General features: G+C 40.2%; 1 protein-coding gene across 3 annotated transcripts in view; it reads right to left on the bottom strand.

The window, feature by feature from the left end:
• ITPR2 (inositol 1,4,5-trisphosphate receptor type 2) overlaps positions 1–25910 on the bottom strand; it is a 520017-nt gene that overhangs the window by 109741 nt on the left and 384366 nt on the right. For all 3 annotated transcript variants that reach the window (XR_003001564.1, XM_024733221.1, XM_024733219.1), the window contains exon 46: positions 2876–2983. Coding sequence is in view for 2 of the 3 variants with exons in the window: in XM_024733221.1 (XP_024588989.1) it covers positions 2876–2983 (108 nt within the window). In the remaining variant the exon portion in view is untranslated. The remainder of the gene's footprint in view (positions 1–2875; positions 2984–25910) is intronic.

A 25910-nucleotide genomic window follows, 5' to 3' on the forward strand; every position in this document is an offset into this window, starting at 1 on the left:
ACATGTATGTGTGTGGGTGTTATGTGTGTGTCTATCAAGCCGTTTACATGTATGTGTGTGGGTGTTATGTGTGTGTCTATCAAGCCGTTTACATGTATGTGTGTGGGTGTTATGTGTGTGTCTATCAAGCCGTTTACATGTATGTGTGTGGGTGTTATGTGTGTGTCTATCAAGCCGTTTACATGTATGTGTGTGGGTGTTATGTGTGTGTCTATCAAGCCGTTTACATGTATGTGTGTGGGTGTTATGTGTGTGTCTATCAAGCCGTTTACATGTATGTGTGTGGGTGTTATGTGTGTGTCTATCAAGCCGTTTACATGTATGTGTGTGGGTGTTATGTGTGTGTCTATCAAGCCGTTTACATGTATGTGTGTGGGTGTTATGTGTGTGTCTATCAAGCCGTTTACATGTATGTGTGTGGGTGTTATGTGTGTGTCTATCAAGCCGTTTACATGTATGTGTGTGGGTGTTATGTGTGTGTCTATCAAGCCGTTTACATGTATGTGTGTGGGTGTTATGTGTGTGTCTATCAAGCCGTTTACATGTATGTGTGTGGGTGTTATGTGTGTGTCTATCAAGCCGTTTACATGTATGTGTGTGGGTGTTATGTGTGTGTCTATCAAGCCGTTTACATGTATGTGTGTGGGTGTTATGTGTGTGTCTATCAAGCCGTTTACATGTATGTGTGTGGGTGTTATGTGTGTGTCTATCAAGCCGTTTACATGTATGTGTGTGGGTGTTATGTGTGTGTCTATCAAGCCGTTTACATGTATGTGTGTGGGTGTTATGTGTGTGTCTATCAAGCCGTTTACATGTATGTGTGTGGGTGTTATGTGTGTGTCTATCAAGCCGTTTACATGTATGTGTGTGGGTGTTATGTGTGTGTCTATCAAGCCGTTTACATGTATGTGTGTGGGTGTTATGTGTGTGTCTATCAAGCCGTTTACATGTATGTGTGTGGGTGTTATGTGTGTGTCTATCAAGCCGTTTACATGTATGTGTGTGGGTGTTATGTGTGTGTCTATCAAGCCGTTTACATGTATGTGTGTGGGTGTTATGTGTGTGTCTATCAAGCCGTTTACATGTATGTGTGTGGGTGTTATGTGTGTGTCTATCAAGCCGTTTACATGTATGTGTGTGGGTGTTATGTGTGTGTCTATCAAGCCGTTTACATGTATGTGTGTGTGTGTGTGTTATAATATATGTGTGTCTATCTTCTCCAATCAAGTCGTCTTCAGTACAACCATTTCTCCCTCTTCTATCTTCCCATTTCGTCTACCTGCATTCTTTGCCTCATTCCCTTTTCCAATCCCTTTTCCAAACAGCAACTTCAGTAATCTTTTGAAGAGAGTCATTCCCCTTCCTATGTTCTTTCACCTTCCCTTCATTTAATTCTACCTGAAATCCCATGCCCAAATTTTAGTAGAGAGAAACCTCTACTTATTCTTTTAATACATACTTTATGACAACCTACTCTGTGAAATCCATCCTGAAATGCCCCAGGCACAGTTAATTACGATTTTCTCTAAATTTCGTTGGCCTTTGTTTATGCAATTACTACACAGAACGACCTTCTCTATGTGTATGTAATTGGTAAAGAGTAAAGGCTCAGTAAACATTTACCAAATATATGTATTTACAGCTAAATCTCTCCTCACTGCTGGGAACCAATAGAAGTCCAACTTCAATAACCACCTCTGTCTCTCACACACAAGTATTAACCCAACCTCTACCTCTGGCCCACCTGATATTCTACCTGCCCATTCTGTCTACCATTCCTGATGGCCTCTTCTAATCACTGGCTTTGTACTCTGGCCTCTGGGACCTTCTGCAGAACCTTGGTGGTTTGATGATTTATTCGTATCAATTCCTCCGGCTTGCTGACTTCGCCAGCTTCCCAGTTCCTCAGCACCTGATGCAGGGAGCAATGTTTTTGCTGCTGGTCCAGCTCACGCACTGCACTAAGTCAAGTCTACCACCAAAGCTATTGATGCTTATAAACATGAGCGAGGGATTCATTTCGAGACACAAAGTAATGATTCTCATTATTGCAGAGGTTTGGCAACAGTACACAAGAAGGTACAGTGATTATGTACCCTGAGAGTTAATAGCAGTGATGCCATCATGCTCTCTGCTGAAAACTATCTGCCAAAGTGAATGCATGTGTGAATGTAAATTACGAGTGACAGGCGCCAACTACTCTGCTCACTTCTGCCTGATTAGCTCTGCCAACCAGTGTCAAAATGATACCACAGCTAGTAAATGACAGCCAGATGGGTCTCACAACGCAAAATGATTAAGGCCATGTTGACCCACACCTCCTGAACTGCTACCAGCCCTTCAATAAGGTCTCATTTACGGGGGTGGGACTGAATCGCTGCAAAGTGAAACGGACACTGTTAAACCATTTCAAGCTCATGCTATCAATATGAAAACTTTACTAGTGCCTTCCGTTTTTCCCACCCTTCTGAATACTTTCTTACACAGAGATCTCCACTTTAATAAGCTTTCCATAGTTTTTAAAAAGAAACCATTTCTTGAATGATAATATCCACTGTAATAACCCCGTCTCTAAAATATCACTGCTCTGCAATGAGTTCTTCCAGGACCAAAACAAAAGAACAACCTTATTAATTATAAAAGAGAATTTGCATATATTTCTGGTCAAAAAATAAAGACAGCTTTGAAAGAGGTGCACATGAATTTCTCACAAGGGACTGCTCACATCTCTTCTTTTGGTATATATACTTTTACAGTTTACATCACTCAACTCGACTTCGTTGTTCTGGGAAACAATCATGAAAATGGTCTGAAAGAGAAAGTAAACATATCTTTTCACAGTGGGTCCCATTCAAGAAACAATATAGACGGTTACCTCGATCTGTGCAGTGTGGTTGGCATAATACTTTAAGGCTTCATCTCCGTCATCTGGATCGGATCCTGGTTTGAGCATCTGCTGCAGGAGCTTGTTGTGGCGTGCCAACTAGAGGGGAAAAGAGGGAAGCCGTGCGTTAGGACTGTTTTTTCCCCTGTCCTGGGGACAAACTTTGAAAATACTTTGTCCACTTTATACAAAGCTTCACAGTTCTGGGGCTAATGGCAATTAATTCCATTTCAGGAAAGCATGTCTACTTGAAAGGCATAAATAACAACGTCACTATAGCAATCTTATATTTTTATTTGGCGATATAGGTTCTTAGCATGAGAAGACTGTGTCTTGCCCAGGGCAGGTATTCACTTACTAACTGTTGACTAAATACACATCTTCAATAATGTATAATTGTGCCAGGAAGAAGAAAAGCCCACAGTGATATATAATGGATACTCATAATAAATAACTTGACGAACACTGTGACAGCTCAGTGGGTAGTGGTACCAATATAAATGGAAGCTTCTTATAGACACATAAATAGGTATCTATGTTTCCTACAGCATCTAATCAAAGCTCTACAATTAGCAGTTTGCACTAAAATCCTATGCTTCTACATGTTCACATGTCAATATTGGTGCTTTATGAGTACAGATCTCAGTTTTATTGTAATTGAAACCGAACATTTAAAACACAAAACTTTCACCATAAATTATCTTAACCTGCTGTTGATAGAAGTAATCTTTCTCACTTGAATGTCTATAGCATTTGTTGGTCAGTTCTCTCACTTTGTAGACAACTAATACCTATTGCCTTCAGATATCTCTTTTATGGTTGTCTTGAACAATCTCAAAAACATCATAATGTCTTTAACCTTTCAGATTTTCTATTAAGCCTCAAGTTCCCTGAGGGCTTCTAGTAACAAAGAATCTGCCATATAATTCTTTTATTGCTAGTACCATTCCTATCTCTTACTCTGTGCCAGGTACTATCCTAAACATTTAAGTACATGAACGCATTTGATCCTAGTAAGAAATCCTGGGGTAAGCACTCTTATCTTCATTTTACAGATAGAAAAACTGAGGCACAGAGCACTTAAGGAAATTGTCTGTGAGAATGCAGCTTTCCAGCTAATAACAGAACCAGTACTGAACCCAAGCTGTATGGTTGCAGAGTCAATACTCCTATCAACGTTAAAGAGCAATAAATAAGTCTTTGTATTACTCGTGAAATGTTACTGTTATTGTAAGTATACAGAATGGAGATAAATTTTAAACAATAATCCAGAACCTATAAAGCTAAAAGTAAATAAACAGCATCCTTGTTAGTGATGATTTGATAAGTTATTCATTCCATTGATGTTGCTCAGTTTTGAAACTATTATTTTAGAATTGGCTTTCAGGGATATTTATAAATCACTCAAGAAAGCCATTTCTTGTTTTATATTTACATTTTATTTTTGACTGAAATGTGAATTATACAGATTTTATTACAAACCATAGTCATAAAACTTGTTGTGACTTGTAGGTGTTTCTAAAAATCTAAATGAGTTTCAAAGGATAAAACTATGGTAATCATTTAGGCACATTGGCATATGTTTTAAGAAATGGCCAGTTCTTGAAAGCATGGACTGGCATGATTTGTGTACAGATTGGATCTGGGGCATGAGAGAAAGAGAGGAGTTCAGGGTGACTCCAAAATTATTGAGCAACTGAAAGTTTAGAAATGCCACTTACTAAGGAAAAATGCAGGGGGAGCATATTCAGGGGGTGAGTATCTGGACTTTGGTTTTAGACACATAAAGCTTTAGACATCATCTAAAGGGAGATGGCGAGCAGGCTGTTGATGTTTGTCAGGAATTCTGGGCAGAGGCTGGGGCTGGAGCTAAATGTCAGGGGTCATCGGTATATGATTGATATTTGAAACCATGAACTTTAGTGAGATCACCTAAAGTAAGCTTAGACAGAGAAAGGAGATCTAAGGAACTCTGACAGAGGCTAGAAAGATGAGAGGCATTAGCAAGGCAGACTGAGAAAGCTGGGCCAGTGAAGTAGGAGCAAAACCAGTGAAATCAGGTGTCCTGGCAGCCAAATGAAGAAAGAACTTGAAAAAATGGAGGCAGCGATCATCCGCCTCAAATCAGATGAGGACTGAGAAGTGGTCACTTGTTTACCAACTTGGAGGTCATGGTAACCTTGACAACAGCAGGTCAGGCAATGGTGGGCACCAACGCCTAGCTGTAGTGAGTTTAAATAAGAATGAGAGGAGCAGAAGTATAAACGATGAGTGTAGGCAGATCTTGAAGAGCGTTGCTCTAAGGGGGGAGGCAAGATATAGGGTGGTAGCTAGAGAAAGGGACAGGGTAAAAGGGAGGATTTTTTTTAAGATGGCAATTACAGCATCATGTTTGTTTGAGAGAGATGGAACATTTGCTAAAGCAATGTCTTGACTAGGTGAGAATGGAATGATCTAGTACAGAAGTGGAAGAACTTGCCTCAGATAGAAACAAGTTCAGCCACAGTGACAGCAGAGAATACGGGTGGGCAGTTGTGGTGGATACACAGAGTAGTTCTTTTCTGGTTACTTTTATTTTCTCAGTGGATTAAAAAGCTGACAAGGAGGATGAGAGAGGTTTGGGAATTTGAGGAAGAGAAGGTATGGAACAGTTGGCTAGGGAAAGTGAATGGACTTGGAAAATGGGATTGTTGGGAAACCCCAAGGGTCCCCCTTCTGCTATGGTCAAAGTGAGGGCAATAGCATCTTTGTGTTTTTCTCCCTTGATGTTCATTTGTCAGGGTCCAGATATCGAGTAAGCAGAGTTGTAATTAATGAGATTGTGGTTTTGCTGGGTGAGGTCAACAACGTACAATGGGACCATGGAATCCAAGCTGAATAAGGAAGGAAAGGAAGTCAGGAGGGACAATGAAAAGGTGACAGGATCAACAAATTGTAGCTTCTAAAGTGGTTTTAAAATGTGTTGGGAGTTAGGTGGGAGAAGGAAGTCCTAGTTAGGGAGGGCTAGTCAGAGTGAGATACTCAGAATGGAGCTTACTGACAGAGTGCAAGGAGCAGTGATCACCAAGGTACCAGGTTTCAGGAGTGTCTATCATCTCATTGCTTCTCACACCTCCACACCACCCTGGTCCCAGTCACCATCTCCTCTTGCCTGGAATTCTGCAATAGCCTTGTACCTGGTCTCCTGGCTCTACCCTTGTCTTCCGGAGTCACCTTAACCCAGGAGCTGGTGTCAGGTTTTTGATCAGGTGATGCCTGTTTTCTGCCCCAAACCCTCGGGTGGCTGTCACCTCATTTAGAGCCAGAGCCCCGTCCTCACCGTGGCCAAGAAGGACGACAGAATCTGGCCCCACTCCCTTTCTGGATCCTCTCCTGTTACCCTCCCCACAGTCCCAGCCCCACTGGGCTCCTGCCTGTTCCTTCAACCTGAGAATCATGTTCCCATCTCAGGGATTTCGCAGTTGCGGTTCCCTTGGCCTGGATTCTCTTCCTCTGGATCCCCGCATGGCTTGCTCCCTAACCCTACTTTAGGACTCCTTCCAAATATTGTCTTAGCAGTAACCATGCTTTCAGAGACCAACTCCCTCACCTTCCCCAAAACATCTAACTCCATTTCCTGCTTTATTTTTCTCCATGGCACACACTACAACATACCATATTTTATCATTGATCTATTAGTTATCTCCCCCCTGAAGAAAGTAAGAGTATGTACTTAGAGGACATGGGTTTTCATCTGGTTTGTTCACTGCTGTTCACTGTTCCAAGGCTTAGAACAGTGTCTGGCACACATTAGATGCTCAATACATACTTGTTTAATCGACTGAATGTAAGTCTTTAAATCTTAAATTATGGAGAGCTTCCCAAGGTGAGACATTAATTCGAATAATTTCTTTTAAATTTATTTATTAAAACATTTTATTTCTTTTTTCTTCCCTTTTTTCTTTTTCAACTGATGTATAGTTAATTTACAATGTTGTGTTAGTTTCAAGTGTACAAAAAAAGAGACTGTTAATATGTGTGTGTATATATTACATATGTATATATATATATTCTTTTTCAGATTCTTTTCCATCGTAAGTTATTACAAGATATTGAGTAGAGTTCCCTGTGCTATGTGGTAGGTCCCTGTAGTTTATCTGTTTTATATATAGTAGTTGTATCTGTTAATCCCAATCTCCTCATTTATCTCCACTCGCCCCCCTCCCCACCCTCTTTGGTAACCATAAGTTTGTTTTCTATGTCTGTGAGTCTATCTTTGTTTTGTAAGTAAATTCATCTGTAAAAAAAAAAAAGCTTTTACCTCTTTATAGTCACTTTATAGTGCCAAAATTGCTATAATTATTTTAAGAAACCACTAATACTATTTTATGTGATATAATTCATAGTACAAATCTATACAAGTAATTTTCATTTCATCCTGCTCAACAGAAACATGATAGGGCCTCTCTCTTTCCTTCAGTCTTAATGAAATTATCCTACATTTGTCTTGGTTGATTGCAGATAAGGGGCACTCTAAAAGGCACTTTAAAAAATGCCTAGGCCTCCCTTCGCATGTTCAAACATTTAAAATAATATTTTCATTCATGATTATGTAAGTAATCTATACAAATCTTGGAAAATTTGAAATATATAATTTTTTAAAATTAAAAAAAAAATAGAAGTAATTGTACCATTTTTTTCTACCTGGATGTCTTTTATATTCTTTGTAACTGATGGCCTTTCTTGACTAAAGTCACCTAGTTTCTTTTTCCTTGTTCTGTGTTCAGATAGTGCTCTGTACATATCTAGATAGTATAATTTCTCATACTGTATCTTAGTAACTATTATTACTCTCCAACAGGCTGTGACATGCTTGAGGAAAAGTGCCTGGTCTTACTCACCTCTACATTCTCAGAGTCAAAAACAGAACTTGGTACATCAAATTGATAAAAATAAATATTTGTCGAATCAGTAAAGAAATGGGTTAATTAATGACATTCATTATGCACTTAAGTGAGCAAGGACCCATAAATCTCAGTATATTATCTCTCTGTGTTCTCCTCGATAAAAGAGAAAGGCCAAAGAAAACTGATTAGATATCAGATGATGATAAAATTCCCAGTGTTTACAGAAATAAAATATTTTAATATTTTTTCTTGTCTCATAGCTATTCATGTACTTATATCCCTTCTGCTAGATTGTAAACTATTTGGAGAAGAAGGGACTGGATACTCAAAAAATGCTGAATTGAACTGAACCCTTTATGAAGCAAGGATAGCATTCCTATTATACAGACAAAATACAAAAGAAGTAGAGTATCTCACTGATTCTGAAATGGGTGAAAATGACTGGTATCAGTATAGAGCTCTCTTGGTCCAAATTTAGAGTTTACTAAAAAGCACAGTACAAATTCTCAGAGACCATTTAACATATGCCCAACTGTTTTCTAAAGAAAGATTTAGTCCGCTATTTATGCAATTCTATAAAAAATACCATGTAGAATGGCCACACTGCCAACCAGAGATATCGGTTTTTCCTTAGAGATGGGGTCTTCACTCTGGCCACATTTTGTCTGCTATACCTGCCATGTACCTTTTTATATGACATAAAAAAAGAAAAACAACCCCAGCACCCAAAGATGCAATGGCATCATTTAGTATTACATGCTTTGGAAACTAAAGGTGAAAACACTCGGCAAGTTTCTGGACGAGTATAGCACATCTGTCGAGAGCGATCATAGTAAGAAATCTAATTTAAACCCTAATGAAAAACTGGAAAACAGCTAATTAAAATAATCAAGGATAGCCATATTACAATAGCCAACTGTACTTGACAGAGACCCTTACCACAGTACTCGAAATCAGCTGATGTCACAACACAACACAGTCTGGAAAACCAACCAGCAATCAGTATTAGTAATAACGAGAATCTGAACATGGGCAACAGTACTGAATGCCAAAAGGGATAATGTCATAGGTGGGGAATCTCTGGGTTCTAGAAGAACTTGTAATCCACAACAACCTTTGTAAGGCAAAATAGCAACTGTCTTATATATGATGTGGGTTTACATTTGTCATCCCTGCTTAGGAAGGGATGCCAAAATGATTTTACCAATAAACAACTCTCATTAGCTCATTATTACAAACAGAAAAACTAGCCCCGAGATAATCTGTTGTCTCTCATAACAGAAAAAATTTAAAACAAAATGCAATGTAATCATGGGCAGATATATGCATATATATAAGTGAGGAAGGGATCGAAACCTTTGGTGGATAGTCAGCCTTATAAAAGAATCAAGACATCCCTACGAAGCAAAGGACTACCAAGAAGGGCTAGCGATTCTTTCACTATATGTTGAAAAGAAAAGTGAAAATCATGTACCTCATTATTAATTATGACATACTTGTAATTTAGTTAAATACATACACAACACTGAATAGAAATGAACATATGTATATGTATATACACATACTTATGTATATACACAAACCTTATACATAAACACATGTAACCTACAGCAGGGTCTTTGACTAACATTGTTCCGTTTTTAAAATCCAAGACTCGGAAATAAAGATGACAGACTTGGGCTTTTCATTTTTAGCAGCATCCCTTATTAAACCATTTCACGTTTGTCTTCTTATCATTAGGATTGTAGTGTTCATTTCAGTTTGGGTCCAAGTAAGGTTGGAGTAAAAAAACCAAGCAATTGCACTTGAACATTATTCAACGATAATTATTCTTTGGAACCTCTCATCTGTGAATTTTTCATGTAAGCTCCACTTTTATTAATTGGTAAAACTGACATGGCTACCAGCTTTCCAAAGATCACAAAGTGAGCCACAGCCTGAAGTCAGAATAATTGCCTTTATCTGCTTAGGTTTGGTACACAGCTTTTACACCAAACACTCTTCTTGTTTGAAGCAGAGAGAAATCAGCAAAAGAGGATATAAACAAAGGTTTTTACCTTTTCTAATAGGCTTAAAATACACAAGTCTTGTATTTTCAAGACATCTATTTTTCTCTGATTTTGTGATTCTGTTATGTGCAAAGCATAGAACTATTGTGGGATTATAGAGATAAGTAGACACTTTCTTCTTTCAAGCAACCTACTTTCTAGTTGGAGGAATTAAAACAACTACAGAAATGTAATTAAAAGAGGGAAAACAAGGGCAGAAATACAAGGAATCACATTTGGTTGGTGGTACTAGGAAAGGAGTCATGTAAGAAATTCATCCGATAAAGGTTTTAAAGAATAGAGAAAATGATAAAGGGGAAGGAGGATGGCATGAGGAAGCCATTCTAATGTAGAGAGGGATCTGCATGAACCAAGTCATAGAGGATGGATAGCAGGAGATGGGACTAGAATTTGGAGTCACACTAAATGCCCATGTGAGGAGTCTGAATAGAGAATACTTCTGTGGGTTGAATTGTGTCCACCAAAAAGATATGTTCAATTTCTAACCCCCAGGACCTGGGAAACTGACCTTATTTGGAAATAAGGTCTTTGCAGGTATAATGAAATCAAGATGAGGTCATACTGGATATTGGTGGGTCCTAATCCAATGACTACTGCCCTTATAAGAAGAAGGAAATTTGGATACACACACACACACACACACACACACACACACACACACACACACACGGAGAATGCCAACTGATGACAGGAGAGATGGGAGTGATACAAGCCAAGGAATACCAAGGATTGCCAGCAACCACCAGAAACTAAGATGAAGCAGGGAAGGATCCTACCCTAGAGCATTCAGAGAGAGCTTGGCCCTGCCAACACTTTTTTTTTTCTTTTCTGCCAACACTTTGATTTAGAACTTCTAGCCCCCAAAACTGTGAGAGAATAAAAACCTGCTGTTTTAAGCTATCAAGTTTGTGGTAATTTGTTACAGCAGCCCGAGGAAGCTGTCTTAGTCTGTTCAGGCTGTGCTAACAAAAATATCATAGACTGGGTGGCTTATAAACAGAAACGTATTTCTCACATTTCTGGATGCTAGGAAGTCCAAGATCAAAGCACCAGCAGATTCAATGTTTAAGCAGAGCTCACTTCCTCACAGTCGGATGTCTTCTCATTATAACCTCACTGGTGGAAAAGGCAAGGGATCTCTCTCAGGCCTCTTTCATAAGGGCACTAATCCATTCAGAAGAGCTCCACCATCATGATCTAATCACCTCCCAAAGGCCCCACCTCCTAATACTTCCTAATACCATCACATTAGGCATTAGGATTCAACATATGAATTTTGGGGAGACATAAACATTCAATCTATAGCAAAAGCTAATACAAACCATAAAGAAATTTTTCTATTAACTGTGGCAAGATAAACTGAGATCCTTACCTATTCTTTTTGCTTCTATTGGAAAAGGAATTGGGGTATTAGAGAGAATTCATTTGGGAAAGGTGCCATCTGTCCAGAGCTACTCTCAGGACTGTGAGGTCCTTTATAAAGAAAATAGATCAAAGAAGAAATAACTCTTCTTCTAGCATGTGGTTGCCAGAATTATTATTCTTTTAGGATTAGGGTCAAAGCCATGTTCAGAAGAAGAAAAGGTTTACTAACATGAGGCAGTTCAGCCCTGCGGCCTCGACAAGAAGACAGTCACCGTGGCAGGCGGTGTTTGCACTAAGATACTTTAGAAGAGAATCAGCTTCAGGCCCCCCAGTAGACAGGAGCACCCCTTTCCCACTTAAGGCAGCAGAATGCAGGCTGCAGGAAACCCCCATTAATATTCAGCTCATGTCTGAGGTTAAGTAGTGAAGGGCTCCTTTCCCAAGGAGGAAATGGTGCCCTTTCCCAAAGAAGGGAGGTGATAATATTAGAGAGTTGGAGGAGGGGTCAGATGAGGATGAGAGGAAGTGGGAAGAGTATTTAGATGGGCTATGGGAAGCAGAGGAAAGTACTGATTCACCGCCAACCAGTGTAATGGAATGGATTAGCTGGGAAAAGTAACGAATCTCAGTCTTTCGTAAAAAGTCAGTTAAAAAATCCCTTTTTCTCTTTCTCAGGCTTCCCTGTTCCTTAGTCAAACACAGCTATCCATATTATCTTGAGCAGAATTTGGACTGTAACCAGAATGAGAGAGAAAAAAGGCAATATTCATTTTTCTGGATTTCCAAATAGGCTCTTGAGAATCCCAACAGAAAGCCCCAAAGAAAGCGTGACCAATCGGGAAGCTGGCAAAGGACAGAAGAGAGAACAGAGGGGGTGTTCATTCTGAGAAATACGGTTTGGCACCCTGGGAAAGAGATGGGGCAAACTCCTGAGCACCTTGCCAGGCAGCTGTGGAGAATTCATAAACCACCAGCCCAAAGGACCCCAGACCCGAAGGAAAGCATGAGATCTCAAGACTGTTTTCTCTCATCCCTGCCACATACACACAACCACGGGGAAGTAAGGAACTGGTCCCTTCCCTCCCCCTGCAGGACTGAAGGAGGGACCCTGGAAAGCCAGCATTACCCTACATTAGAGCATCGTTATCCAAGGAGTTTAAAAAACATAGCTTTTACTTAACTAATATCTAAAATAAATTCTTTATGGTTCTTAGGGATCAGTTTATTATTTCCATTTTACAACGGTGGCCAAACTAAGATAAAGATACATGCAAAATGACAAGAAATTTGTGAAAATTTTTAAAACTCCAAATTTCCAGATGATCTAGACTCCTATTCACGAGGGTCTGTCTGAAATTATAGTAAAATCAATAAAAGACCTTTAATGGTTATAATAAATATGATAGCTCAACCCTGAAGCAGGGCAAAGAAGGAGAGGGGGCAAAAAAGGCAAGAAACAATGCATTTTTAAATGACTGAAAGTAGTAAGTTTTCTAGGTACTAAGGTTGTGACAGAGAGCATTACAAATTGTTGTGATGAAGAATCTAGCTTTCCTACTGATGGCTAATATTCATGGTAATACAAAGGTTCTCAGAATGTGGTCCAGGGCCAGCGACATCAGCATCACCTGAGAACTCATGAGAAATGTAGTTTCTTAGGTCCCACCTCACCTTCAGGACCAGAAACTCTGGGGGTGAGGCCCAGCAACCTGGTTTAACCAACCCTCTAGGAGATTCCAATCCTCCTAACAGAATCCTGGTCCTTAATATGTTTTATCACCATGACCAACTTATATTCTTGACAGGAAATCCCCTTTTTCATAATCTAAAATTAAACATAAAAGAAGCAACTTTTTTTTTTTTTTTTTTTTCCGGTATGTGGGCCCCTCACTGTTGTGGCCTCTCCCATTGCAGAGCAACAGGCTCTGGACGCGCAGGCTCAGCGGCCATGGCTCACGGGCCCAGGCGCTCCGTGGCATGCGGGATCCTCCCCGACCGGGGCACGAACCCGCGTCCCCTGCATCAGCAGGCAGACTCTCAACCACTGCGCCACCAGGGAAGCCCCAGAAGCAACTTTTTTAAAAGAAGTTTTTTCCTTTAAAAACCTATAAGAAAAATGTAGACATTTATTAAATACTCTTAATAACCGTAGTTTACTGAATCCATTTTTCAAAAAAAATTGAAATTGGGATCAGACATATCAAAAGTATTCCATTTAATTAAAAGAAAACTGGTCACTTATCTCATGGCCCAACTTCTGAGCTCACTTTGCTCTTTTAAGAAGATTTCTGTACTCACTATTTACAATAGCCAGGACATGGAAGCAACCTAAATGTCTATTGACAAAGGAATGGATAAAGAAGATGTGGCACAGATATACAATGGAATATTACTCAGCCATTAAGAAAGAAATAATGCCATTTGCAGCAAAAAGGATGGACCTAAAGATTGTGATACTGAGTGAAGTAAGTCAGACAGAGAAGGACTAATATCGTATATTATCACTTACATGTGGAATCTAAAAAAAATGTACAAATGAGCTTATTTACAGAACAGAAATAGAGTTACAGATGTAGAAAACAATCTTATGGTTACCGGGGAGGAATGAGTGGGGAGGGATAAATTGGGAGATTGGGATTGACATACATGCACTACTGTGTATAAAGTAGATAACTAATAAGGGCCTACTGTACAGCACAGGGAACTCTACTCAATACTCTGTAATGACCTATATGGGAAAAGAATCTAAAAAAGAGTGAATATATGTACACATAGAACTGATTCACTTTGCCGTACAGCAGAAAGTAACACACACTGTAGATCAACTATACTCTAATAAAAATTAAAAATAATAAATAAAAAGACTTCTATACTAAAATCCCATTCAAATAAAAAAAAGTTTATTAGAAGGTTTACATAATTATACTATATAATAAATATATTAGTTTATAAAATTAGTTTATAAGTGTATTTTCATGAATAGATGAACAAAATTACCTTCTAAAGCAAGCTTTTCCCTACAATTATTTGTCGTATTTATTCTTTAGTTTCATTTCTTCAACTAAAACAGGTCACACTTTCTCCTACCTTAATACTTAGAAGCTATATATATTAGTATTTTATTAAGAATTTATCATTTTAAGGGAAAATACCTGCCATTTTACATTGTTTCATGCAAACTTTAGCAAAGTATAAATCTGAACTGCTTCTGATGTCAATGTAAGAATGTACATCAGTATTTTCTGAATGACTAAAAACTACATGAAAATAAACTGTATGTTTAGTAGGGCATCTTCTCTGAAATCTGTATTTTACAAAAATATTCTATATTAATCATTTTGGCAGTCCTAGTCAAAATAAATAAAATATTTCATGGTGAAGAGCAAGGAAAAAGACCAAATTTTACATGTTTAGTGAGCTTACCCGAAATACAGATAAACATTAATATGACAAAGAAGGCAGCAGCTGATGTCTAGGAAACCCCAAAATGATGTACATTCGGGTTTTTGCTTTTGTTTTGTAGAATTGATGACAGACATTTCTTCAGACTCTATTTCCTTTTGATGTAAATAAAGACACATCCTTTTTTTTTTTTTTTTTTTGGTATGCGGGCCTCTCCCGTTGGAGAGCACAGCCTCCGGACGCTTAGGCTCAGCGGCCATGGCTCAGGGGCCCAGCTGCTCCGCGGCATGTGGGATCTTCCCCGACCGGGGAACGAACCCATGTCCCCTGCATCGGCAGGCAGACTCTCAACCACTGCACCACCAGGGAAGCCCAAGACACATCTTTGAAATTTGTGGGTCTTACTATTCCCATAGAGGAAGTAATGCATTTCTTCAGACCCAGAGATAAGAGGATAATAATACTTTAGTATTATTATCTAGAAATAATAATAGAAATAAAGCATCTAGAAATAAATTTGCTGGATATTTATAATCATGTCCCCTCCTTAGTGATTTTTCAAATGTGGCTTGGGAAACACTAGCAGAACAGAAGGATCCTTCTCCATGACAATTAAAATAATGAAATGTGAGTGTGAATTATTATTTATTTGATGTTAGCGTATCTCCCTCACCTAGAATATAAGTCCTAGGAGGACAGGAATTTTGCTTTGTTCACAGTTGTGTCCTGTGTAGCTAGAACACTGTTCAGCATGGAACAGCTCCTTAATAAATATTTATTGGATGGATGGAGAGCTGGATGGATGGGTGGATGGCAGACATAGAGAGTTTTTGTTCAATTTTTAATGGTAAATGTGTTTACTTTTCCAAAAGAGATTGATTTTTAGAAAATATTGAATTACAATTTGTGTATATGAAAGATGTTCTAATTCCTTTCTGGAATAAAGCAGTCATTTACTTACAACATAAAGAAATTAGGAATTATAGCATTGCTTATCTCTTCAAAAGTATTCTGATTCTTTCATTGTTTCTAGTGATCTTTTTTTCCCCCCCAAGGAAAGCACCAGGAGGTGAAGAAAGCCATCGTTTTGAGGGTTTGCATGTTAAAGTAGGTCTTATGGTTGGCTGGGAAAACTTAGAGAATTCTTGCTCTCACAGTAATTGTTGGAGTAAGTGGGATTATTATTCATACTAAGGGACTATCTCTGGTTCTGTCCCTGACCTTTCATGGGAACACGTACACATCCCTTGACCTTTTTATGTCTGATTTACCTGGCTGTGAAAGAACAAAAATACATACAATACCATATCAAAGAGAATTACTGGAGGGTCTGTGCTTCTAATGCCCCTGACATTCCTCAACCAACCAGACTTAGTGAAGAGCACAGTATTACCATTCTACTCTCCTTTATGATAAACCTCTTCTAAGAATGAGTCAGTTGCTTTTCTCTTGCTTAGTCTTGACAAAGCCATTTGAAAGTGGCCTAATTAAAGGCTTGGAATCCTAATGATGATTTTCACAACAGTTCTCACCCTGCCAGTGTGCCCAGGAATCCAATCTGAAGTGCATAGACGAGCCAGATGTAAAATCAGGGGTGGAGTGTGGGGAGACGAGAGGAAGCACTGCGAGATCATTTTCAGGAACTTCAAGCTCAGTTGCTTGAAAGCGTTTCAACCTCCGGTTTCTGCAGCTTTCTATTTCTGAGTTACATCAGACTGAGAAATACCATGCTAGTGCCATCTCTATGTTTAACTGTCTAATCAACAGCTGCTTAAAAAAAAGGTCAGCTTTTGTTAGATAGAGCGCTTCTCAAAAGTGAGAGAATTATTGCTCAAGTGAACTTCTGCCTTTCAAAGGCAAACCTAATGAAGGAGGAAATGAGGAGGCAAGGTGAATTTCAGCTCTAAGTCAGGATTCAGATCAGTTGAATCAAACTGAAAAGAGACGAAGAATTGCAAACAGATGTCTTCTGTTACTTGTTCGTTCTGTGACACCCAACACCTTTTCAATGTCATCTAGTCACTGAGAAGTTAAATTACCCAGGTTGCAAATGAGAAGACAAAGAGAGGGCATGCAAAGAAAAGAGAGAAAAGGAGGAAAGAAAGTTTAGAGACAAACTCATTTAGGAAGATTTGCTCTCCTTTCTTAAAAAATACACAGCTAACTGGTAGACATCTAAAGAAACACGCATTGAACACAAACATATAGATACTATGGACAAAGCTACTGCCTGCATTTTAAGCTTCTTTGGTACTACGTGACGAGGTCATGAATTATCCATAAATATTGTTAGATCCATAAAGCACGTTATATGCAATTTTAACATAACGTAAAGACCCACTTATCCCAATCCAAAACAACAACAACAAAATTCTCTTCATCAGGTAAGCAGTCATGAGCTAAGTACTATGATTGGTGTATGCCTCGTGTGTTCATTCTAAAATACTTCAGGAAACTGTAGTGTGTGGCCAGTAATTCTCTAAGCATAGGGATTACAATAGTGAACAAAACAGACAAAACTCCTGCCCTTACGGAGTGGACTTTCTGGTCATGGGGGAGACATACACAAACAAATCTATGGTCTACCAAAAGGGGAAAGTGCTAAGAAGAAAATAAAGCAGAGGATGGAGGAATGAGCACTAGGGGGGATGGAGGCTGCCATTTCAAATGAAATGGTCAGAACAGTGTAACAGAAATTTAAAAGGCAGAAGAAACAGTAAATTCAACGACATAAAGCAGGATTATGTTTGCTGGCTTCAAAGCACAGCCATGAGACCAGTGTGGCTTAAGTTGGGGAGGAAGAGGGTGGCTGGAGATATAGGTCGAGGGGGCACAGGGGTCAGGTCATACTGAGAAGCTTATGAAGCCCATGCCAAGATTTGACTTTTGTTTAGAAACCAGAAGTATCAGAAAGTTGTAAGCAGGGAGGTGGCATAATCTGCATTGCATTTTTAAGGGTTCAGTGCACCTGCTGTTAGAGAAGACATTGAAGAATGCAAGGGTGAATGGAGCGGGGAGGACAGTTAGACGCTTATTAGAATAAGCCAGGTGAGAGATGACGGTGATTTGGACTAGGTGGTAGTGAAGGATGTCGACAGATTCTGGAATATAAGGTACAAGAGGAAGGATGCTGATAGAGACGGCTGGAGGGTGGGATTGCACAGTGCTTCGCATCAGGGGCTCAGAACAGACCCTGTCCAATAACAGTACTTTATTCCTATTTATCTCAGAGAGTTATGGTGATGATTCCATGAGAGCCAGCACTTAGTACTTGCTAACTACGAGCCAACTTTTTTTTTTTTTAAGTAATCAGGCACGTGGATCATCAAAGGTCTCCCAAGCCCTGTTCCTGAGCGCGTGCCCTGTTCTACTGAAAGCCATTGAAAAGTTTGGTCAGGAGACAGACACGAGCAGTTGGCATTTTAAAACAATCCCTTTGACATCCCTGTGGAAAGTGGATTAAAAAGGGACTTGACTGGAGGCAAAGAGAAAGGAAGTTGCTGCAGCAGCTATTCAGGCAGAAGGAGGAAACGGGCAGGAAGAGGAAGAAGACCGGGCAGGTCTGAGGGTTGCCCAGAGGGCAGAACTGGTGGGCCCTGCTGTCCGCGTGGGGTGGAGGAAGGGTCAAGATGAATGCCGGCTTACTAGCTGGGTAACTGCTTAGAGGACCGTGCCACCCACGGAGAAAAGGACCTCAGCGTAGCTCCGGGGAGAGGCTGGTGATGATTTTCAGACTGTTTTCCCTGCGCCACAGTAAACGCAGACGGCAACACACAAGAAAGGAGAAGGTCAGGGCCCTCAGGAGAAGCCAGAAGGGTCTGGCTGCCTGTCACCACCTGCAGCCTCAGCACTGATCTTTTCTTGATATGTATGGCAACACACAAGAAAGGAGGAGGTCAGGGCCCTCAGGAGAAGCCAGAAGTCTGGCTGCCTGTCACCACCTGCAGCCTCAGCACTGATCTTTTCTTGATATGTGTGTTTAATTGATTACTTTGGAAAACTTCTCCCTTCATTTGTGTCAGTGTTAAACGTGTGGGAGTGATCAACTTCAAAAACGAGTTAAATACGCACTTCTAGAATCAGGGATGCAGTCCATAAAATAGGGGGTGATGGAGGATGTCAAGAAAAACTTGCCCAAAGAAAGTGTTTCCTGTTAATACTGTATGGACAAATGTTTGTTTATTCCTTTTGGAGCTCATTTGTGGGCCCTCTTGCAGCATCCACTTAGGATCTGAACACGGCAGCTGTCTGAATTCGAGCCCTCCCCAACCCTAATGAGCTTCAGGAAGGCTGATATGCTTCTCCTTCCTGCTTCTGTCTCAGGAATCTGAGCGTGAAGGCCTTGCTGCACCTCCTGAGCCTGCTGACATTTAATTAGCACCATTGCTGTGATCCCATAGCGTGCGTTACCAGATGGGAACCGTGGAGCATCACGTGGGGTGGGTACCGGCTGAAACAAATCCCTTGTCTGGCAGCTAACGATCTGCTTGTGCAATCAGGAACCTATATTTCCTATTAGCCCTTTACTGGCAGTGCTTTTGGGTAATGTGCTAAGAGCAGAGACAAACATACATGAGGAGGCTGCGGAAATCTTGGATGGACATTTTAAACAAAACACACACACGCAGACACCCACGTCTTCTGAAGAGCAACTGCGGTGTATTAAGGGTATAAATGAAGTTGCTCAGTGACAGCGAGACAATTTGAGTGGTAATGCCACCAGTGTTTATCTCATCCTCCCTCCCCTCTAAGATTTAGAACTGATATTTCACTTTCATGCTGCTGAGGATACACTGACTAAGCTGTTTTGATTCACTGCTTCTCTGACTCTAACACGCACCTGGAGTGAATCTCCTTTTTAGGTATTAATCCCACAGCCTCCTCTGCTCTCTGCTGTCTGTTTAGGGCCCCCACTGCTCAGTATGGATTGCTCTTAGTGAGACTGTTGGTAACCTGCTAAGTGCCAAGTCCTGGGGTTGGGTTTAGGGCTGCACCTTGTGTATGGAGTTCCTTGGAGTCCCTGGTCCCCGGCTCCTTTGTGAGTCTCTCTCATCTTGCTTTCACGTCCCATTCGCTCAGATCTCTCATTCTCAACCTATACGTTTCTCTTTCTCCTCCTTTCCTTTAAAGTGTTCCATTCTCGATCTTTTTCCTCCTCTCATTCCAATTGCTTTTCCTGAGAAATTTCATTTACACCCAGCACTTCCAATAGCATCAACATACTAATGTCTCTGTCCATCCATGTTCCAAGCCCAGCTCTCGTTCCTGAGAATCAAGTACCTATAATCAACACCAGGTTAAACACCTCTGACCCAATATCCCATAAATTCCTCAAACACCAGAGGTCTAGAACCAAGCTTCTTCTCCCCCCATTCTACCTCCCAGCCTTCTCTATCTACAGTCTTGTGAAATGCATCATCATCTAACCAGCCACTGACTCTACCCCTGGCAGTTATCCAAGACTCTCCCACATTCCGGTTCTCCTCATGCCATTCCCAGAAATGAAGTGGAGTTTACGTTTATATGATGGTGATGGCTTCTCATTTCTCCAGGGATAAAGGGCAAACCCCTTAGGAGGCTCTACATGCCCTGACCTGACCCTGCCAACCTCTGCAGCCTCACCTCTGGCCCTCTCCCACTTTGCGCCCCAGCCACTCTGGCCTTCTCTTTTGGTTTGGTCCTTAGGAATTTTACATATAAATCAGTGAGAGTCTCAGGATCCTCACACTGCTGTAGGGGGTCAAAGAATACATGCCCAGGGAGGACAGAGTTATGGTTTTTGCTTGTTTTGATGCGAGTCTTTTAAAAAGAGTCTTTCTGTTGATAAATAGCTCAGATTAATTCCTTTAATTTCACATAAAAGAAAATTAGGTGATAATCAGATTAGGTTGACAGCAGGAAGGTAGAAAGTTCAAAAGAGGCTGGATCTGGGTCAGGTGACCAGCCCCGGGGACAGTTAGGGAAGGAAGCTGATGAGGGCAAACCTCTGGAGCAGCTTCTTTGAAACTGTGGCCTGCGGACAACTTGAATAAAAATACCCAGGATGTACGGTAAGAAGCAATTTGGGGTTCCACCCCAGACCTATTCAATCAAAGTATCTGGGGACGGGGTCCAGGAGTTTGATGCCCACTACAGTGTCAGAACCACTGCTTTGACCTCCACTTTAATACACAGCGTTTCCCTAGTTACGTACCAGATGGAAGCAGAATGTTACCTTTTCCCCAGCGAAGTTTCTTTACTCTGACCTCTAACCTCCACCCCTAGATCTGTGTCATTTCAAGTACTTGTGCCTTCGTGTTCCCCTCTTCTGCTTCTGTTCTACTCGATTCATTCACACTCCTGTTTCATACCTGATTCATTCATACTCTCAATCTGACGATTCAACCTACACTGCCTGGTCAGAGTCCACTGTCATTTAGGATCAGGCTTCCACTGTTTGCAGAAGACTGAAATCACAGAATCATAGCAATGGAAAGAAAGAACCTCCAGTGAGTTCGTTTTTACCCAGGCAGACACTCTAAGTGTACGTCTCTCTGTTGTGTGTGTACGCATGTGTGTTACACTCATATACAAAGTGAATTGAATGTTATAAATATAAACACGAAAGATACTTGCAAATAAATGACTTACCAATTCTGACTCATAAAGGTTTTTCAAATGTGAGAAACTTCTGATTGTGATGATTCTAAAAATCATCTAAAGCAAGGGTTAGCAAACGATGGCGTGTGGGTCAAATCTGGCCTACCACCTGTTTTCTTAGATGAAGTTTCATTTTAACATGGCCATGCTCATTTCTTTATGTATTGTCTATGGCTGGTTTGGCACTAGAATGGCAAGTTAAATGTTTGCAGCAGAGACTGTATAACTGAAAAAGCCTAAAATATTTACTACGCGGCCCTTTGCAAAAAGTTACCTATAAAAGTGAAAAGTAAAACACACTTGAAAATATTTTGCAGATCTCATACAGCTGACAAAATGTTAGATATAGATAGACAGATAAGAAAAAAGATATATTTTGAACCAAACCATTTTATATCTCTAGAAGTGATATTATTTCATTGATAACACGAATCCCAACAAGGGGCTTTCCAGAACTTTCCCCTACTTATAATTTCAAATAACTGCTTGGTTGTGATGCAGATGGGGGACTTTTTTGGTCTGGCTGAGGATAACTATTTCAGTTTCTGAAACCTGACTTTTTAGTTCAACAGTTTATCTTCAAGCATTATTTTGTCACTATGGTGTCTCACTTTTCTGTGCCTCTGTAAGTAATTCTGAAACTCCAAATGCACCAACAGGCACAAAACATAAAGGCTGAGCAAGCTCATTACATTACTAGTAAGACGCACATACCCACAAAAGGCTATTAAATCAGAAATATTTTTATTTTATTATTTTCATACACAACCTTAATATTCTACCACTGGATCTACTGACCAAGAGTAAAGTGGATCCCTATGTCCTGCCATCCCATCCCATCTCATACTTCTACAATGTATCATTGGAATAAAGTGTCAGCTATATAGTTAACCTTTCTTCACTTATGTTTGAGCTGGAAAAAGAAGTTAACCAATAAACATAGGCAGATACATGCAAGCACACACACAAACACATACATCCAGAATACTACTTGTGCTCTGAAATAAGTGTTTTCATATTGGCTTACATGTTTACTAATTATATTTTCTCTTTTTAAAATTAAAAAAAAATTTTTAACATCTTTATTGGAGTATAACTGCTTTACAATGGTGTGTTAGTTTCTGCTGTATAACAAAGTGAATCAGCTATATGTATACATATATCCCCATATCCCCTCTCTCTTGCATCTGCCTCCCACCCTCCCTATCCCACCCTTCTAGGTGGTCACAAAGCACCGAGCTGATCTCCCTGTGCTATGCGGCTGCTTCCCACTAGCTATCTGTTTTACATCTGGTAGTGTATGCTACTCTCTCTCTTCATCCCAGCTTACCCTTCCCCTCCCCGTGTCCTCAAGTCCATTCTCTACATCTGCGTCTTTATTCCTGTCCTGCCCCTAGGTTCATCAGAACCTTTTTTTTTTTTAGATTCCATATATATGTGTTAGCATATGGTATTCATTTTTTCTCTTTCTGACTTACTTCACTCTGTATGACAGACTCCAGGTCCATCCACCTCACTACAAATAACTCAGTTTCGTTTATTTTTATGGCTGAGTAATATTCCATTGCATACATGTGCCACATCTTCTTTATCCATTCATCTGTCAATGGACACTTAGGTTGCTTCTATGTCCTGGCTATTGTAAATAGTGCTGCAGTGAACGCTGTGGTACATGACTCTTTTTGAAGTATGGTTTTCTCAAGGTATATGCCCAGTAGTGGGACTGCTGAGTCATACGGTAGTTCTATTTTCTCTTGGGTTCCTTTTTAATTGACCTATCTTTAAATACTTGCTTAGTAATGTCAGGTTATAAATTAGTGCATGAATAAAAGTATAATCATTAAAAGATCTTTTGAAGACTTGTAATAATGCTTTTGAGTTGGTGGATATCTTTTTTTTTTTTGCACTACGCGGGCCTCTCACTGCTGTGGCCTCTCCCGTTGCCGAACACAGGCTCCGGATGCGCAGGCTCAGCGGCCATGGCTCACGGGCCCAGCCGCTCCGCGGCATGTGGTATCTTCCCGGACCGGGGCACGAACCCGTGTCCCCTGCATCAGCAGGCGGACTCTCAACCACTGTGCCACCTGGGAAGCCCTATGCTATATTTCAATAAATATTTTGACTGAATTGTTTTTTGGCACTTAAAACCCTCCAGAATTTGGTAAGATGTGTCCCTCCATTCTCCCTCCACATCTGCACCACGCTGCTTTCCATATACCTTGTTGTGGTGTCCCAGAGTTCCTCACCTCCATACGCATATCATGATGACTATTACCTCTTCCTCTGCTCTTTCCTTCCCTGTGATGGAAATGCCTTCCTCTTTTCTCTGCTTATCTAAATCTTATCAATACATAAGGTTCATCTAAAATGTTAGCCCCTCCACAAAGCCCTCTATAGCAACACCAATATTAACCTATTTCCTTTCTAGTGATCTATGGCGCCTGTCAACCGTAATAGTCACTCATTTATTCACTCAATCAGTCAGAAGTATTCACTGTATCAAACACAGTCCTTTGCACTAGGCAACACATTAATGAATAAAACACAACTCCTGTCTTTGCTGAACTTGGAGTCTAGTGGTAACAAACAAGTAAACAGGCCACAGTAATTCAGTGATATATGTTCTGTGATCAGAGTAAGCACAGTGTGTGATGGGAGCACACAGCACAGGCATCAACCCAGCCTTGGGTTAGAGTAATGAGAAGAAACTAAGGTTCTGGAGTCACAGGGTCTGGGTCTGTATCTAAGTTGAAAAGACTGTGGGAGAATCAAGTTTCATTACAAATATGTAAAGTGTGAGAGGCCTAAAAAGGCATTCAAATGCAGATCTCAGACAAGCAGCTGCATATACCAGTCTGGTGTTCAGAGGAGAGGCTCACGCTGAAGATACAAATTGGGAATTTATTATGGTACAGCTGGAGTTTAAAGTCACGTGACTGAGTGAGATCATCTAGGGAGGGAGTGTCGACTGAGAGGACGAGAGAGCCATGGAATGGGTCCTAGAACACTCTGATTAGAACATTTCTGATAGAAGCAGGAGAGGAATGGGAACCAGTGACAGAAACTGAGAAGAAGGGGCTGGAGAGGAAGCAGAAAGCAGAAAATCAATCGTGCTGCATGAAAGCTAAGTATTTCAAGAAGAGAGCAGCCGACTGTGTGAAATATTAGTGACAGGACAAATAATGATGGAGTCTGAGGACAAGCTGTTCAATTTATCCACGTGGCGGTCACTGGTGACCTCGTTATGAGCTGTTCTGGTGGCATGGTCAGGATGAAAGGCTGGCAGGGATGAATTTAAGAGAGAATAGAAAGAGGAAATGGAGGTAGCGATTGTATACAACTTTTGATCGTTTTGCTAAAAAAGGGAGCAGAGCTATGGGTCAATGGCCTAGGGGTTTTTTAGAGAAGCTGATTTGCCTGCTTGAACGCTGAGCAAATGATCGAGTACGGGGGAAAGTTATATCTCTGTTCCTCTAACTCTCTCTCTCCCTCTCTGTCTCAGCCACACACTCATTTTCCCATGCATACCCCTAACCTGAGATCCCAGAGCATCCCAGGGACACATCTTCCACAGGGCTGCTGAGCTGTGATTGTCTTTATGTCTCCCGGTAATAAAAGGTAAATTCCATGAGGGTAGAGACTATTTCTCATTTTCACACCCTCGGGATTCCCCATCTGTGGCACAATTGATATCTGCAGCATACCTGTCCCGAAAGGAACAGGCAATGTGATCTCAAGGAGGATGACATCCCCACAAGAATACAGGCTCATTGAGCAAGGGATTTAGATCTGTTTGCTGAGAACACAGCCAGGTTATAGTATGTGATCAATAAATTTACACTGAATGAAGAATGAACTGAGAATGAAGTTAGCTGAGGAAGGTCATGAAAATAAATCTGATTAGCCTTAACACTGATGGAGCACTTCTGATGCACCAGGCTCTGTCCAGGTGCTGGATTGTGTATGTAGGAATATTTGTGGAGACAATTGTCTATATAGCATCATGTTAAAATTTTTATTGAAAATTCAATTGCCTTTTATTATTACAGAGTACACATGGCAACAGGATACAGCTAAGCTTTTTTTTTTTTTAATCTAGTATCTGACAGACATTTTTAAATTACTACGTTGTATTAATCTAAACCTCTATCACATCACCAGTAATTAATACTACTAGTGAGGGTTCCCTCAGTAAATTCCTATTAGCCTTAGGTACAAAGAAGTGTTGTGTTTCACTAATAATCAGTATGGGTTTGTTTTTTTTGGGGGGGATTGGGTTTTGGGTGGGGTTTTTTTGCATTATATATGTATCATGTAACTTAAATATTTCTTTTTTTGCCTTGGTTGCCAAGAAACACAGAATAATTAATGCTCAAAGTAACATTAGTTTGTAATAACCTATTTTATTTACATCAAACTGCCTTGTGATAGCAACACAGAAAAATATCTTTCTTGTAGGGGGAAAATAGCTGAACCTGATTTTTCTATTTCTTTCAAAAAGGAAACCCTGCAGTTATGTTAAGTTTTCAGGCAAAGTTCCTTCAGTTGCTTACACTTCTACATATCTATTTGCCAAGATTTGCAGGTTTTTCAAATCGCCTATTTTTTGCGACTTGATAAAATAATCTCTTGATATTTTTTTTTTTTTTTTTTTTGGGTACGCGC

The sequence above is a fragment of the Neophocaena asiaeorientalis genome, unplaced genomic scaffold (genome assembly GCF_003031525.2).
Source record: "Neophocaena asiaeorientalis asiaeorientalis breed wild unplaced genomic scaffold, Neophocaena_asiaeorientalis_V1.1 scaffold150, whole genome shotgun sequence".
NCBI lineage: Eukaryota > Metazoa > Chordata > Mammalia > Artiodactyla > Phocoenidae > Neophocaena > Neophocaena asiaeorientalis.